We start from the raw sequence: 18892 nt of genomic DNA on the forward strand, positions 1-18892 counted from the left end.
CTAGCTGAAGGATGGTATGGTAATTCAAACTTCCCTGTTGTGGCCAAATCTGTCCATTTCCCAATTTGTATTGAGGCTACGTGGTGTTACAAAAGAACACTGATCTCTTTCTCTTCAGGCTTTGAAGGTCAAACCTGTCCCAATTTTTGAGGATACATTCCAGGGGTGAGACCAGTGGTACTGGTTTTTGGTTTCCATCTGGAAAGGAACAGGGTGAGTCATAGAGGGTAGGATATCTCCTGTGCCCCCTACGTTAAATAACTGCCCAGAGAAGCTGCCCCTTCTCAGGCCTGGACTTACAGAATTAACTAGTCTTACTGTATAGCCCGCACCTGAAGTTTCTTGCCTAGAAACTTCTTACTGCCTCTGTCTTAGGGGTCCTTGCTTACCTTGGGCTTCCAGAATTAACTAGTCTTACCGTGTAGCCCACCCTGAAGTTTCTTGCCTAGAAACTTCTTACTGTGTTGGGCTTCCAGAATTAACTGGCCTTACTGTGTAGCCCATCCTGAAGTTTCTTGCCTAGAGACTTCCTACTGCCTCTGTCTCAGGGGTCCTTGTTCTTGTCTATGAACCTACATATTTGTTGATGTCCTTGTTCTGCCAAGAAACTAATTATCACATACACCGCTAGCCATTTTAGAGTGGGGGTCCTTTGTGCCTCTGTCTGGGAAGCCCTCATTTTATTGGCAAACTTTACTATCCATTGAAGCTGACACCTTGATTGCCTTGCCCCTGACACACCGCATAATCTTGGGGGTCCCTTGGAATTGGGCATAGGAGATGATTTAGCATTTGTGGGAGCCCCTCTTCTGTCCATACCCAACGGGGGTAATCTTATTATTTTCTGGGCCCCTCCCTTCCTTTTCTCTGCAGAACCAGCAAACTCATTCCTCATGTCTGCCCCTCTCTGTATACTTTATGAATTGTTCTAGCACACTGAAAGAGGGAATCAGGGCACAGAGGACTGTCATAAAGTAGGTTCCTGTAGCCCACTTCTTTGTATACTCTCAGACATTCAGATTCTTTGTAAGGGGGTTAACACTCTTTTCTCTGGAGTTTAAAAGAATCAGACACTCATTATTACTATATTCTTGTTAATAGTCAGACTAAGTATAGACAAATCTTTCTAGCACCTCTCAGACCTCTCTCTCAAGAAGAAACAAAACACACACACACACACACACACACACACATAGAGGTAGGGATGCCTCGGCGCTGGGCTGGAAAGAAAGAGAGCCCAAGCCCTGAGGTGGACTCACCATTTTCTGGACAAAGGAGGAGGAAGCTTGTTATCCGAGTCATGGCACCAGAATATGTTGCTGGAGAATGTCCTCGTTTCTTGTCTTCAGTGTAAGAAAGAATTCAAACGCTGAGACAAACAGTGCCAAGCAAGCAGAGGTTTATTAACAAGCAAAGGGTTAGTAGTAAAAGTACACTTGACTAGGAAGCATCAAGTGGTCTACTCAGGTAGAGAAAGAATCTGAGTGCCCTGATAGTCCTTTTCTTATGGTTTTATACACTTCTTGTCTCATATCTCTCTCTGTTAATACTTAACAGCCAGGACAGAACTCCCTATGGAGACTATTTCTTTGGGTTAAGGTTTAATTACCAATTTAGGGACCTTATCAAGTTAGGGACTTTATCAAGTTAAGGACCATATCAGATTAAGGACTCCTATAAAGATCATTTCCTTGGCTTAAAGTTTAACTATGTAGGGACCATCTTATTGAGGAATGTCACCACCCCCTGCCTCTTCCTCTTCCCAAGTGCAAGCTCTCCCCCTCCCCCTTACAGTTTGGGGGTCTTTGCTGGGAGCAAATTGTAATAACTCTTTTCTTCATGTTTTTAGAAGTAGTTGTCATCTCTCTGTCACCACCTGTCTTCATTTTAAGAGTGTTACTAATCTTTAAACATAATTTAAAAAAGAAAAAAATAACTTCTCATGGTAGAATATAACACAAATACAGAAAACCACATAAAACAAATGAGTCATGATAAGGCAAACACCCTTTAACCACCACCCAAGTCAATAAATGGAATTTTGCCTGCCACTAGAGAACCCATCTACATGTCCCATCCAATCACAAGCCCCTCCTTTCTCTCCAAATTAACCACTAGCCTGAATTTTATGTTACTCACTTCCTTGAAGTCCTAGTTTAGATTTTTATCACCCAGGAGCACATCCTTTATCACTACAGTTCGGTTTTCCCTATTTTTTAGTTTTTCAATATGTCTTTTTTTCTCCCTTATAATTAGTTCTGCAGTTAAATGCATATGTCTGCTTAGCACCAGTTCTACGTCAATGCCTATCTACTCATTGCCTGAAGCTCATTTACTGTAAATTCCTCAGGAAAGGCAAGTGGGGACAGTGTTCTCTGAGTTACGGGATATCTCTTGGGAATTTTTCAGATCCATCAGGGCCCTGTTGCTTCCCTCTGCTCCCTCCTGCACAATTGCTAATACTTCATAAGCCATGTGGCTTTTGAGTGTTTGTCCTATCCACTCATATTCTGGGATTCATGGGGATATCTTGCCACCTAATTTTGGTTTAGATGTTGCTCATGTGTTTTTGTTTTTGCACTCTAGATGCTCTGCGTGGGGCATTAAAGGAGATTTGTAAAACTATGTCACTACCATCATCCCAGAGCCTCCCTGTTTATTTTTTATTCTGATGTCTCATGAAGATTTCTGCAATAATTTGATGGAGTGAATAAGAGCAATGTTAGATATGTTATTGCCTGACATCAAGTCAGTCCCCTACTCCGTGCCATGGAAATGAGAGTTTGTTAAAAATAGCATCTTTGGCAAAAGCAGGATTCCCATTGCCAATTGCCGTTGAGTCGATTCCAACTCGGAGATCCTATAGGACAGAGTAGAACTGCCCCATAGAGTTTCCAAGAAGCGTCTGGTGGATTCAAACTGCTGACCCTTTCGATTAGTAGCCGTAGCTCTTAACTAGTACGCCGCCAGGGTTTCCAAAGCAGGATTACTTGTATAGTTTTCAATTAACTGCCCCAGTACAGTACAAAGTAAGTCTACACTCATGAATTAAGATGCTATGTTGAACCTGCCTCTTCAGTTTTAGAAGAATCTGGGCTTGCACCTTGGATTCAGCCATAGCAATTCTAGGTGATCTGCTTGACCTGTTGCCTTGCTTAGAGCAACATTAGTACGTGACTCTAATCAGAGATGCATATGAATACATTCTTACATCACTAAGACCCCAATGCTAGGCTCTAAAAAATAGTTTCTCCACAGGCCAACGGATAATATTTGCAATTCTTTCTGCTGTGTTACCTTGTAGGTTTGGATTTGGGAAGGATAAGTGGGGGCTTAGAGTCATAGACAATCAGCAGCAGTTCTCTTGGCATGACTCATTTCTATAAGGAGGCAGAAATGTAGACCAGATGAGATTTCTAGGACGTTTCCAGGTTTATGGTATAACTATTAGGAGAATGTTTTGTCACTGGAATTGGTTAGCTCCTTTCCTGGGATTTAACATTATGTGTAAGTACAGACTTTTAGACTGCATGTTCCATACCATGCCTAAGACACTCTGGGGCTAAAAAATGTTTATCATCCCCTGCCAGTTAGCTCAGAGGGCTGAAGAACTGCTCTCATGGAGCCAAGTCACAGGCCCTATGCCTGTAGAAGCCAGCTAATGACAAAGAAAAGATCTGTTCCTGGCTAAACCTTGCACCTTGAATCTTAGCCAGCTCTTGACTACAGCAAAACTCCATCAGTTTACCCTTGATAATAAGAGGAATCAGGAAAGAGAGTGTAAGTGGATCAAGGCAAAATCATCACCACTCTTTAAAAGAAAATCCAAATTGTCTTTTCACACTGAAAGTGTCAACAACATCATCTTCTTATTTAGAAAATATTACATGTGTTGCAACTTGATGAAATCACTGTTTTTTGTCCCTTAAATCCTTTCCTACATGTTGATTATTCTCAAAATGCCTAAACTGACAATAATCTGGCTGTGTATTATATATGGGTTATGGAGTGACAGGAAAGGAGCCCTGATGCCACAGTGCTTAGTGTGCTCGACTGCTAACTGAAAAGTCAGTGGTTCTAAACTAACAGCAGCTCCACAAAAGAAAGATGTGGCAGTTTGCTTCTATAAAGATTCACAGCCTTGGAAACCCTACAGGGTCGCTATGAGTCAGAATCAACTCGATGACAGTGGGTTTGATTTGGTTTTTTACCTAGTGACATGAACTTCATAGAGAACATGTATTTCTTGGCCACAGTCATTGCATTATAATGGATTGCCTGACTCATACTTGAAATGAGTTGCAGCAGGCTATATATACACCACATTTCCTCGGTCTCTTTCCAGTTCATGTCCACATATGGGTAACTCTATAACCTTTAGTGAAAAACATACCATGCTTTCAGTCTTAAATTCAAATGAGGAAAACAGAGAAAAAAATAGCTAGTTTCATTCTTATTCCCAGAGAACAGGGACAAAATCATACTTTTGCTCATTAAGAAAAATATTCCCAGATGTGAAAAAGTTTACAGATTGCTACGGTATTCCCAAGGGAGGAGTCGGGAGAGAATGTTAAGTGTTCCATCCCTTCCCTCCCTGCTACAACTACCCTTTACCACATATCATAAGAAAATGAAGGTATGGAAAAATCACCTTTTCCTCTGCTTATGCTCATTTTGTGAATATCTATTGAGTCCCAGCTTTAGGACTGGCCCTGGGCTAGGTGAAAGGTTGTTCTCCACTATAAAAAAGTTTACAATCTAGAAAAGGAGGCAGAATTGTGTATTGACATATTTAAATGATTTTAGACATATGAGACCTCCTTAAAAATTGTAATTATCTTCACAAAACACCCAACAATTTCCATTCCAATTGAGTGAAACAAAAAGTGCTAATTGAAGTTCTAAGTGGAGAAGTAAATATTGGATATTCAGGAAAATGAGAAGAAGAGAGAGTCCTAAGGAGCATCTCCTATGTGTCAGACATAGACATTTGTCTTTAATTCTCACAGCAAGTCTTTGAAGTATGTATTGTTCTATTTTACAGATATATAAATTGAGGCTCAGAAACAATAGATGATTTGTCCAAGATTATATAGACAGCAAGTAGTAAATTTCAGAACGTGGAGCTAGTCTAGAGTCTACAAGAGGAGTTTCTAAAGGATTCTGTTTGTGAAGAATCAGGCAGTGTTTCATTTCAAGGACAACAACACATTCCTTCACTATAGTTAGTTAATGTCTGGATCAAATCACTTAGAATTATAGACACTTTCATACTAGAGAAACCTTAGCTATCTTCTAGAATTTCTGGGAGCTTCAAGACAATATCAGAATTCTAAGAGAGGCTCTGAAAAAAGTGGGTCATGCAAGATTAAGAAAAAAATGCAAATTATAATTTCCCTTTTCAGGAGTCACTATATACATATATATTGCCATCGAGTTGATTCCAACTCATAGTGACTCTATAGGGCAGAGTAGATCTGCCTTATAGGGTTTCCAAGGAGCAGTGGGTGGATTCGAACTGTCGACCTTTTGGTTATTAGCCAAACACTTAACCACTGTACCACCAGGGATCCGAGTCACTATAACCCTGGCATATTAACTCTGAAAAAATCCTACAGGCCTGTGTAAAATTTTTAACTAAACATTCCCAAATTTTTATTTGACCATGGAACATTTTTAGCAAATACCTCCTATTGATTTACTACCTACACAATTTAGAAACAGCTGAGCTTATTCAATTTCTTCCTTTTACATAGAGAGAGGCAAAACTTATTTTCCAAAGGCTAGTTGTGAAACTGGGATCTTAATCTATGACATACCATGGGCTGCCAAAAGGACGAACAAATCTGCCTTGGAAGAAGTACAACCAGAATTCTCCTTAGAACCAAGGATGAAGAGACTACATCTCACATACTTTGGACATGTTATCAGTCCTTGAAGAAGGACATCATGCTTGGTAAAGTAGAGGGTCAGAGAAAAGGAGGAAGACCCTCAATAAGATGGATTGACAAAGTGGCTGAAACAATGGGCTCAAGCATAACAAAGATTATGAGGATGGCACAGGACCAGGCCGTGTTTCATTCTGTTGTACATGCGGTCGGAGCCAACTCAATGGCACCTAAAAACAGCAACAATAACATTCATTCTGTCACGTGGTTTCACTATGCATCAATTTGAGAGCACCTAACAACAACAACCTTCACTCTTTATGTGATAAAATGTCCTCATTCATTCCCAGTGCTTCGCACATAGTAAGTGATCAATATCATCAGGCACAAAATCAAACTAACCCATACTCAGGGAAAGGGGCGTATTTTTCGATGCCTCCAAATCCTCACATAAAATAATCAGAGCAATAATCAGGTAGAATAGCCACAAAAAAAAAAAAAAAGAAAGAAAAGAAAACATTTACAAAAGATCTAAACCCCAAAATATGAACTGGTAAGGACATATCACCAACATTCAGAAGACTGGTAGCGTATTGATGTCCATATTGGAAAAAAAAAAGAAGGAATCACAAGGTGTCTTAAAGACCTAAGAAAAACACAGCCCTACAGTGACCAATAGGTATTCACTGGAAAGTTTGGCAAGTTAACTTGAGAAGAGCAGCTAAAACAGGGAGAGGTTTTTGCTCACCGTAAAAGAAGTGAATTCAAGTCCCAATAAAGACTAATTGAGCAGAAGCAACCTAGCTCTATGTCAAATTCCCTAAATTCTTCAAACAAAAAATTATAATGACAAGGGCTAGAGGGGAAACTTGTAGATTAGAAGACTAAATAAAATGTAAATTAAACACGGCTGTTTTTTAATCAGTAAGATTAAACTATAATGTCTGTTATTGTTTTAGGTACTGTCAAGTCGATTCCAACTCACAGGGACTCATTGTACATCAGAACGAAACACCACCTCATCCTGTGCCATCCTCACAATCATTCCTATGTTTGAGTCCAATGTAGCAATTATTGTGTCAATCTATCTCGTTGAGGGTCTTCCTCCTTTTCAATGACCCTCTGCTTTACCAAGCATGATGTCCTTCTTCAGGGACTGATCCCTCCTGATACATGTCCAAAGTATGTGCGATGAAGTCTCACCATCCTTGCTTCTAATGTGCAATCTGGCTGTACTTCTTCCAAGACAGATTTGTTCATTCTTCTGGCAGTCCATGACATATTCAATATTCTTTGTCAACACCACAATTCAAAGGCATCAATTATTCTTCAGTCCTCCTTATTCATTGTCCAGCTTTCGAGTGCTTATGAGGCAATTGGAAATACCATCGTATGGGTCAGTTTCACTTTTTTAAAGTATTAAAAAGCAAAGTGACATCTTTGCTTTAAAAAACTTGCAGATTTGACCAATGCAATATGCTGTTTGATTTCTTGAGTGATGCTTCCACGGGCTTTCATTGTGGATCCAGGTAAAAGGAAAATTGTGACAACTTCGATATTTTCTCTGTTTATCATGATGTTGCTTACGGGTCCAGTTGTGAGGATTTTTGTTTTCTTTATGTTGAGGTGCAATCCATACTGAAGGCTGTAGTCTTTGATCTTCATCAGCTAAGTGCTACAAGTCCTTTTCACTTTCAGCAAGCAAGATTGTATCATCTGCATATCACAGGTTGTTAATGAGTCTTCCTCCAATCCTGATGCCTCATTCTTCTTCATATAGTCCAACTTCTTGGATTGTTTCCTCAGCATACAGATTGTATAAGTATTGTGAAAGGATAAAACACTGACATACACCTTTCCTGATTTTAAACCATGCAGTATTCCTTTGTTTTGAGTGACTGCTTCTTGATCTATGTACAGGTTCCTCACGAGCACAATAAAGTGTTCTGGAATTCTCATTCTTCACAATGTTATCCATAATTTATGATTCACACAGTCAAATGCCTTTGCATAGTCAATAAAAAATATGTAAACATCTTTCTAGTATTCTCTGCTTTCAGCCAAGATCCAACTGGCATCAGTAATGATATCTCTCCTTCCACATCCTCTTCTGAATCTGGCCTGAATGTCTGCAAGGTCTCTGTTGATATACTGCTGCAACCATTTTTAAATTATCTTCAGCAAATTTTACTTTTGTGCAATATTAATGATATTGTTCGATAATTTCTGCATTCTGTCGAATCACCTTTCTTTGGAATGGGTGCAAAGATGGATCTCTTCCAGTCATTTGTACAGGTGTCTTCCAAGTTTCTTGGCATAGACAAGTGAGTGTTTTTAGTGTTGCATCCATCTTTTGAAACATCCCAATTCATGTTCCATCAATTTCTGGAGTCTTGTTTTTCATCCTGTTTTTGCAGCTTGGATTTCTTTCTTCAATACCATCAGTTCTTGATCCTGTGCTACCTCCTGAAATGATCGAACTTCAACCAAACCTTTTCGGTAGAGTGAATTTGTGTATTCCTTCCACCTTCTTTTGATGCATCCTGTGTTGTTCAATATTTTGCCCATAGAATCCTTCAATTTTGCAGCTCACAGCTTGAACTTTTTCTTTAGTTCTTTCATCTTGAGAAATACTGAACCTGTTCTTCCCTTTTGGTCTTTGCACTTTTCATTATAATACTTTGTCTTCTCAAGCCACCCTTTGAAATCTTCTGTTTAGCTCTTTTACTTCATCACTTCTTCCATTCACTTTTAGCTACTCTACTTCCAAGAGCAAGTTTCAGAGACTCTTCTGACATCCATTTTCATCTTTTTCTTTGTTTACTATCTTTTTAGTGACCTTTTGCTTTCTTCCTGTGTGATGTCCTTGATGTCATCCCACAACTCATCTGGTCTTTGGTAATTAGTGTTCAATGGGTCAAATCTATTCTTGACATGGTTTCTAAATTCAGATGGGTTACACTCAAGTTTATACTTTGACTCTTGTGGACTAGTTTTAATTTTCTTCAGCTTCATCTTGAACTTGCATATGAGCTATTGATGGTCTGTTCCACAGTCGGCTCCTGGCTTTGTTCTGACTGATGATATTGAGGTTCTCCATCATCTCTTTCACCAGATGTAGTCAGTTTGATTCCTGTGTATTCTATCCAGTGAAGTCCACATGTATAGTCACTGTTTATGTTGTTGAAAAAGGTATTTTCAATGAAGAACTTGTTGGTCTTGCAAAATTCTATCATGCAATCTCCAGCCTCATTTCTATTACCAAACCGTACTTTCCAACTACTGATCCTTCTTTGTTTCCAATTTTCACATTCCAATCACCAGTAATTATCAATGCATTCCATGTTTGATTCATTTCAGACTGCAGAGGTTGGTAAAACCTTGAATTTTTTTCATATTTGGTATTAATGCTTGGTGGGTAAATTTGAATAACAGTCATATTAACTGGTCTTCTTTGTAGCCATATGGACATTATCCTATCACTGACAGTGTTATACTTCAGGATAAACCTTGGAATGTTCTTTTTGACAATGAATGTTATGCCATTCCTCTTCAAGTTGTCATTCCCAGCATAGTAGACCATAAGATTATGTGATTGAAAATGGCCAATACCAGCCCGTTTCTGCTCACTATTGCCTAGGATATCAATCTTTATGCATTTCATTTCAATTTTGACAACCTCCAAATTTCCTAGATTCATACTTCATACGTTCCACATTCTAATTATTAATGGGTGTTTGTACCTGTTTCTTCTCATATGATAAGTCGTGCCCCACCAGCAAATGGAGGTTCCAAAAGCTTTGCTCCATCCACGTCATTAAGGTCAACAATGCATTGAGGAGGCAGCTCTTCACCAGTCGTATCTTGAGTGCTTTCCAACCTGAGGGCATATGGCAATTATCCTATCACTGACAGCATTGTACTTCAGGTTAGGTCTTGAAATGTTCTTTTTGATGATGAATGCAACACCATGCCTCCTCAAGTTGTCATTCCCAGCATAGTAGACTATATGACTGTCCAATTCAAAATGGTCAATACCAGTCCATTTCAGCTCACTTATGCCCAGGATATCGATGTTTATGCATTCCATTTCATTTTTCATGATTCCCAATTTTCCTAGATTAATACTTAGTACATTCCAGGTTCTGATTATTAAAGGATGTTTGCAGCTGTTTCTTCTCAATTTGAGTAGTGCCATATCAGCAAATGAAGGTCCTGAAAGCTTTACTTCATCCACGTCATTAAAATCAACTCTATTTTGAGAAGGCAGCTCTTCCCCAGTCATCTTTTGAGTGCCTTCCAACCTGGGGGGGCTCATCTTCCGGCACTATATCAGACAGCATTCAGCTGCTATTCATAAGGTTTTTACTGGCTAATTATTTTCAGAAGTAGACTGCTGGGTCCTTCTTCCTAGTCTGTCTTAGTCTGGAAGCTCAGCTAAAACCTGTCCTCCATGGGTGACCCTGCTGGTATCTGAATACTGGCGGCATAGCTTCCAGCATCACAGCAACACGCAAGCCACCATAGTACAACAAACTGACAATAAAGACCAGTTAATATGACTATTATTCAAATTTATGCACCAACCACTGAGGCCAAAGATGAAGAAATTGAAGATTTTTACCAGTTCTTGCAGTCTGACAGTGATCAAACATGCAGTCAGGATGCATTGATAATTATTGGTGATTGGAATGTGAAAGTTGGAAATGAAGAAGGATCGGTAGTTGGAAAATATGGCCTTGGTGATAGTAACTATGCTGGAGATTGCATGATTGACTTTTGTGAGACCAATGACTTCTGCATTGCAAATACCTTTTTTCACCAACATAAATGGTGACTGTACACATGGACCTCACCAGATGGAATACACAGGAATCAAAGCGACTACATCTGTGGAAAGAGATGATGGAAAAGCTCAAAGTCATCAGTCAGAACTAGGCCAGGGGCCAACTGTGGAACAGACCATCAATTGCTCATATGTACGTTCAAGTTGAAACTGAAGAAAATCAGAGCAAGTCCACGAGAGCCAAAATACCACCTTGAGTATATCCCACCTGAATTTACAGACCATCTCAAGAATAGATTTGATGCGTTGAACACTAATGACCGAAGACCTAACAAGTTGTGGAACGACATCAAGAACATCATACATGAAGAAAGCAAAAGGTCATTGAAAAGACAGGAAAGAAAGAAAAGACCAAGATGGATGTCAGAGAAGACTCTGAAACTTGCTTTTGAATGTCAAGCAGCTAAAGCAAAAAAGAGGAAATGAAGAAGTGAAAGAACTGAACGGAAGACTTCAAAGGGCAGATTGAGAAGACAAAGTATTATAATGACATGCACAAAGAGCTGGAGATAGAAAACCAAAAGGGAAGAACATGCTCGGTGTTTCTCAAGCTGAAAGAGCTGAAGAAAAAATTCAAGCCTCGAGCTGCAATAGTGAAAGATTCTATGGGGAGACTATTAAATGACACAGGAAGCATCAAAAAAAGACAGAAGGAATCCACAGAGTCATTATACCGAAAAGAATTAGTCGATGTTCAACCATGTCAAGAGGTAGCATATGATCAAGAACCAATGGTACTGAAGGAAAAAGCCTAAGCTGCACTGAAGGCATTAGTGAAAAACAAGGCTTCAGGGATTGACAGAATATCAATTGAGATGTTTCAACAAATAGATGCAGAACTGGAAGAGCTTATTTGTCTATCATAAGAAATTTGGAAGAGAGCTACCTGGCTAACTGAGTGGAAGAGATCTATATTTATACCTATTCCCAAGAAAGGTGATCCAACCCACTGCGGAAATTATCAAACAATATCATTAATATCACATCCAAGCAAAAATTTTGCTGAAGATCATTTAAAAGCAGTAAATCAACAGGGAACTGCCAGAAACTCGGGCCAGACTCAGAAGAGGACGTGGAACCAGGGTTATCACTGCTGATGTTAGATGGATCATGGCTGAAAGCAGAGAATACCAGAAGGATGTTTACCTGTGTTTTATTGACTATGCAAAGGCATTCGACTGTGTGGACCATGACAAATTATGGATAACATTGCAAAGAATGGGAATTCTGGAACACTTAATTGTGCTTTGAGGAACATGTACAAAGATCAAGAGGCAGTTGTTTGGACACAACAAGGGGATACTGAGTGATTTAAAGTCAGGAAAGGTGTGCATCAGGGTTATAACATTTCACCGTACCTATTCAATTCTTTTTTTTATTCAATCTGTATGCTGAGGAAATAATCTGAGAAGCTGGACTATACGAAGAAGACTGTAGCATCAGGATTGGAGGAAGACTCATTAACAACCTGCATTATGCAGATGACACAACCTTGCCTGCTGAAAGTAAAGAGGACTGGAAGCATTTGCTAATGAAGATCAAAGACCACAGCCTTCAGTATGGATTACACCTCAACATACAGAAAACAAAAATCCTCGTAATTGGACCAATAAGCCACATCATGATAAATGGAGAAAAGACTGAAGTTGTCACAGATGATTCCATTTTACTTGGATCCACAATCAACACCCATGGAAGCAGCAGCCAAGAAATCAAAAGATGCATTGCATTGGGCAAGTCTGCTGCAACGGACCTCTTTAAAGTGTTGAAGAGCAAAGATGTCACCTTGAAGACTAAGGTGCGCCTGACCCAATCCATGGTGTTTTCAATGGCATCATATGCATGTGAAAGCTGGGCAATGAATGAGGAAGACCAAAGAAGAACTGACACCTTTGAATTGTGGTATTGGCAAAGAATATTGAATATATCATGGACTGCCAAAAGAACGAACAAATCTGTCTCGGAAGAAATACAACCAGAATGCTCCCTAAAAGCAAGGATGGCGAGGCTGCGTCTTACATACTTTGGACATGTTGTCAGGAGGGATCAGTCCCTAGAGAAGGACATCATGCTTGGTAAAGTAGAGGGTCAGCAAAAAAGAGGAAGACCCTCAACGAGATGGACTGGCACCGTGGCTGCAACAATGGGCTCAAGCATAACAATGATTGTAAGGATGGTGCAGGATCGGGCAGTGTTTCATTCTGTGGTACATAGGGTCACTATGCGCTGGAACCGACTTGATGGCACCTAACAACAACAGCAACAACCTGAGGGGCCCATTCTCTGACATTGTATTGGACAATGTCCTGCCACTATTCATAAAGTTTTCACTGGCCAATTTTTTCAGAAGTAAATTGCCAGGTTCTTCTTCTAGTCTGTCTTCGTTTGGAGGTTCTACTGAAACCTTTCCACCATGGATAACCTTGATAGTATTTGAAATACTGGTGGCATTGCTTCCAGTATCATAGCAACACGGAAGCCACCACAGTATGACAAACTGACAGACACGTGGTGGAACACAATGTCTAGGGATACAGATTTTGGTGTTAAAACTACGAAGTACAAGGAAATAATAACTATAGAAGTCATGGTGATTTAGGAGAAGAGAGAGGAGATCGTGACTGGGACAGGGCACATGGAAGGCTTCTAGGGTTACTGGTAAAGTTGTGCCAGTCAGTAGCAGGTACAAGAATGTAACTAAAAACTCAACATGCTATTTAAAAAATAGCCTACAATCACCTGTTCACTTCTTCATGAAGTCTGTAAGAAATAGTAATGTTTAAATGTATTCTTTTGCTCAGAGGAGATGAGAAACAAGGAGATTCCATTTTTGAAATTGCCATTTTGGACAAAAAAGGGTGAGACTCCCTTCCTAGCTCTTAGTCATTGTGTTAATTACTTCATAAAATGAAAATTTTCCATTGCCCTCATGTATTAAGTTCATTCTAACACATTTCCTCTGCCTTAGTGACAGCCTGTTTAAACATGTGTTTTCTTGTATTTAACAGACATACTTGGCAAGTGCAAGACAAAATCGATGCAAACAATGTGGCTTATACAACTGGGAAGTTAAGCTTTCACACTGATTATCCAGCCCTTCATCATCCACCTGGGGTAAGGTGAGCTTCAAGATATTTTCCACAAGGCAAGCCAGAGACCAATATTTTTATATATTTGTATTTAAGTCTAGAAGGCTTTACGTTACATAAGTAATGTTTCTTATGAGGATCTTCTTTCTCTAAACAATCCACACTCACAAAATCTCTTTACCTAAATCTTCAGTAGCCTCACATTCCAAAGGGATAAAAGATTTTCATGCATTTTTTAAATATTTTTTTTTTCCTTCCTGGAAGTAACTATTGCCACCTTTTGGTTTGCGAAGAGAGATTTCATTGCAGCAGTACACCTTGGGGTCTCTTTGTAAATATACAACTTTCAAGAGAAGTAAAGAGAAAATAAAGTCCAGGAGCACAATGTAGGGCTTTCCTACAAAGTCACGTGACCATCATCTGTATCAATTAGCTATTGCAGCATAAACACCTGTCCTATAACTTCATGGCTTAAAACAGTATTTTCTTAGCTCATGTTTTCATACTGTGGGCTAAGTTCAGCTGGGCAGTTCTTCTAGTCTGTGTTCATATACCTGCAGTCAACTGCTGAATAGGATAAGGACTGGTTGGCTAGGTTGGCTTCTGCTGAGATGGCTTATTTCTGCTCCACACAGTCTATCATTCTCCAGCAGGCTAGCCTAGGCTTTGTGCACATGGAAGCTTGCAGAGTTTCCAGAAAGTCAGCCAAAATATGCAAGGTTTCTGAAAGCCTAGGCTAGGAATCAGCCCAATGTCACTTCTGTAATGCTAATTGTTTGAAGCAAATCACAAGTCCGGCACAAATTCAATAGGTGGGGCAATAGACTCCATTTCTCGTGGAAGGAGCTACAAAGATACATTACAAAGGGATGTAATACAAGGAAGAGAACAACGCGTGTTGTTCTATTAGATTCCTCCTGAAGGCCCCTGGAGAATCCCACTACATCTTAACAAAATTGTCATTTCTTTAAACTAGCTACATTTTTCCAAAATCATCATTTTGTTAAACCAGAAAGTAAATGATCAGAGAATTTACTTTTTAAAAGACATTTTGTCCCTATTTTTAGAGCTAAATTGTCTAAATGAAATAACTACACACAAATCTCTATCTTCAAAAGTAAGTGGAAGTGAAAAATTTGGGCAATCCTTCAAGTAATAAAGGACAAATGAACCAAAGTAAAAAATTATCCTTTTTTTTTTTTTTTTCATTTCGACTGATGTTTTCTCGTCAGTCTGTTTTCTCTGTGCCCCTGTTGTTACCCATTGTTCTTGCCACTATTGGCTAAACTATTCTGTCTGGCTTCACATGTTTTAAATTATTTTGTTGATTGTGAAACACCACATGATTTCTTTGAACTAAATGATGACTGTGAAATGACCACTGTAGTCAACTTTTTGGGTGGGGATTGGGTGGTGGGGACAAGACACACAATGTGATTTGTTCTAAGTATGGCCCAGAGATTTTCTAAAAGCCCAGGGTCAGCAGCCAAGCTAATCAGCTCAGCTAAACTGTAAAAGGCAGGCTGGAGAAAAAAAGTCAGTGCAGATCATTTTTAAATCACACTTCTCCATTTCTTTTTTACAGGTTCAGTTTCTGCACTGCATAAAGCAAACAGTCACTGGAGGTGATTCAGAAATTGTAGATGGGTTCAATGTATGCCGAAAGCTCAAGGAAAAAAACCCTCAGGCATTCCAGATTTTGTCCTCCACCTTTGTGGACTTCACAGACATTGGAGTCGATTATTGTGATTTCTCCGTACAATCTAAGCACAAAATTATAGAGTGAGTATTGTTTATGAATTTATCATAGCAATAAAAAAGTTGACAGAAAAAACTCCATTAACCTAAAGCTTAAAGAAGAAAGAGCTTTGATCAACCCCAGAGCATTATTTTTTTTTAACTCTTTAACCAAATTTTAGAGTGATAGAGGAAAAAAAAAAAAAAACTTTACCAAATCACATGAAGTCTCCAATTTCTCCCAACATAAGAGAAGATACAAAGACTCATGTAAACTTCGTTTTTTAGTAGACTTTATTTTTTAGAGAAGTGTTCCAAAAAACCAAAAACTCATTGCTATTGAGTCGATTCTGACTCTTAGCAACCCTATGGACAGAGTTTCTAAGGAGTGCCTGGTGGATTCAAACTGCCAACCTTTAGTTAGCAGCTGTAGCACTTAACCATTATGCCACCAGGGTTTCCAGAGAAGTGTTAGATTTACAGAAAAAGATGTGGAGAAAGTACAGAGGGTTCCCATACATACCCTCATCCCCCTGCACACTGTTTCTCCTATTATCAATATATTTGATCCCTGTGTTACAATTCTATAATTCATGAACCAATATAGATTAACTAAAGTCTGTAGTTTACATTAAGGCTCATTCTTTTTGTTGCAGAGTCCTATGGGTTTTCACAAATGTATACTATCACTTTCTAGTGCACATGGAACATTTTCTAGAATAGACCACATATTAGGTCATAGAGAAAGCCTTAGCAGAATCCAAAACATCAAAACATTACAAAGCATCTTCTCTGACCATAAGACCATAAAAGTAGAAATCAATAACAGGAAAAGCAGGGAAAAGAAATCAAACACTTGGAAACTGAACAATACCCTGTTCAAAAAAAGACTGTATTATAGAAGACATTAAGGATGGAATAAAGAAATTCATAGAATCCAATGAGAATGAAAACACTTCCTGTCAGAACCTCCGGGACACAGAATGAAAGCAGTGCTCAGAGGTCAATTTATATCAATAGATACACACATACAAAAAGAAGAAAGGGCCAGAATCAAAGAACTATCCCTACAACTTGAACAAATAGAAAGAGAGCAACAAAAGAAACCTTCAGGCACTAGAAGAAATGAAATAATAAAAATTAGAGCAGAACTAAATGAAATAGAAAACAGAAAAACAATTGAAAGAGTTAATAAGACCAAAAGCTGGTTCTTTGAAAAAATTAACAGAATTGATAAGCCATTGGCTAAATTGACAAAAGAAAAACACGAGAGGAAGCAAATAACCCAAATAAGAAATGAGATGGGTGATATTAGAACAGACCCAACTAAAATTCAAAGAATCATTTCAGATTACTATGAAAAATTGTACTCTAACAAATTTGAAAACCTAGAAGAAATGGATGAATTCCTAGAAACACATTACGTACCTAAACTAATGCAAACAGAGGTAGAACAACTAAATAGACCCAAAATAAAAGAAGAGATTGAAGAGATAATCAAAAAACTCTCAACAACAACAACAACAACAAAATCCCTGGTCCAGACAGCTTCAATGCAGAGTGCTACCAAATTTTCAGAGAAGAGTTAACACCACTACTGCAAAAGGTACTTTAGAGCATAGAAAAGGATGGGATACTACCAAACTCATTCTATGAAGCCAGCATATCCCTGATACTAAAACCGGGTAAAGACACCACAAAAAAAAAAATTACAGACCTATACCCCTTATGAACTTAGATGCAAAAATCCTCAACAAAATTCTAGCCAATAGAATTCAACAACGTATCAAAAAAACAATTCACTATGACCAAGTGGGATTCGTACCAGGTATGCAGGGATGGCTCAACATTAAAAAAACAATTAATGCAATCCATCATATAAACAAAACAAAAGACAAGAACCACATGATTTTATCAATTGATGTAGAAAAGGCATTTGACAAAGTTCAACACTCATTCATGATAAAAACTCTCAGCAAAATAGGAATAGAAGGAAAATTCCTCCACATAATAAAGAGCATTTATACAAAGCCAACAGCCAACATCATCCTAGATGGAGAGAGTCTGAAGACATTCCGCTTGAGATCGGGAACCAGACAAGGATGCCCTTTATCACCACTCTTACTCAGCATTGTGCTGGAAGTCCTAGACAGAGCAATTAGGCTAGATAAAGAAATAAAGGGCATCCAGATTGGTAAGAAAGAAGTAGAAGTATCTTTATTTGCAGATAACGTAATCTTATACACAGAAAACCTTAAGGAATCCTCAAGAAAACTACTGAAACTAATAGAAGAGTTCAGCAGAGTATTAAGATACAAGATAAAGATACGAATATCAGTTGGATTCCTCCACACCAACAAAAAGAACATCAAAGAGGAAATCACCAAATCAATATCATTTACAATAGCCTTCAAGAAGATAAAATGCTTAGGAATAAATCTTACCAGAGACCTATACATACAAAACTACAAGACACTACCACAAGAAACCAAAAGAGACCTACATAAGTGGAAAAACATACCTTGCTCATGGATAGGAAGACTTAACATTTTAAAAATGTAATTCTACTAAAAGCATCTATAGATACAATGCAATTCTAATTCAAATTCCAATGACATTTTTTAATAAGATGGAGAAACAAATCACGAACTTCATATGGAAGGGAAAGAGGCCCCGGAAAAGTAAAGCATTACTGCAAAAGAAGAACAAAGTAGGAGGCCTCAGTCTACCTGATTTCAGAAACTATTATACTGCCACAGTAGTCAAAACAGCATGGTACTGGTACAAAAACAGATACATAGACCAATGGAACAAAATTGAGAATCCAGACATAAATCCATCCACTTATGAGCAGTTGATATTTGACAAAGGCCCAAAGAGTAGAACTGCCCCACAGGGTTCTCCAAGGAGCAGCTGGTAGATTCAAACTGCCAACCTTTTGGTTAGTAGCCATAGCTCTTAATCACTACACCACCAGGGTTTCTTTTAGGAAAATAGGATGTTTCTACCTTTTAAGTATATTCAGAAACTGACTTATTTTAACACTGTCACTGCTACCACTTAAACTACTCAGTTCCAAGGCACCATCACTCACCTTTTGAAGGGCATCTTGGTTGCTTTCAATTTTTAGTAGTGATGAATAAAGCTGCTATAAAAATTTATATGCAGGTTCTTATGTGAACATAGGTTTTCTACACTTCGTTTTTAAAATACAAAAGACCAAACCAACCCATTGAGGTCGAGTCAATCCCGAGTCATAGGGACCCTATAGGACAGAGTAGAACTGCTCTATAGGTTTTCCAAGGAAGGGCTGGTGGATTCAAAATGCCAAC

The 18892-nt window shown here is 38.7% G+C and overlaps 1 protein-coding gene across 2 annotated transcripts in view; it reads left to right on the forward strand.

The window, feature by feature from the left end:
• The window catches only part of BBOX1 (gamma-butyrobetaine hydroxylase 1), a 110580-nt gene that overhangs the window by 86117 nt on the left and 5571 nt on the right, over positions 1-18892 (forward strand). For both annotated transcript variants that reach the window (XM_049890752.1, XM_049890751.1), the window contains 2 exons: positions 13743-13848; positions 15409-15605. In XM_049890752.1, coding sequence (XP_049746709.1) covers positions 13743-13848; positions 15409-15605 — 303 coding nt within the window. The remainder of the gene's footprint in view (positions 1-13742; positions 13849-15408; positions 15606-18892) is intronic.

Source organism: Elephas maximus, chromosome 7, assembly GCF_024166365.1.
Source record: "Elephas maximus indicus isolate mEleMax1 chromosome 7, mEleMax1 primary haplotype, whole genome shotgun sequence".
NCBI lineage: Eukaryota > Metazoa > Chordata > Mammalia > Proboscidea > Elephantidae > Elephas > Elephas maximus.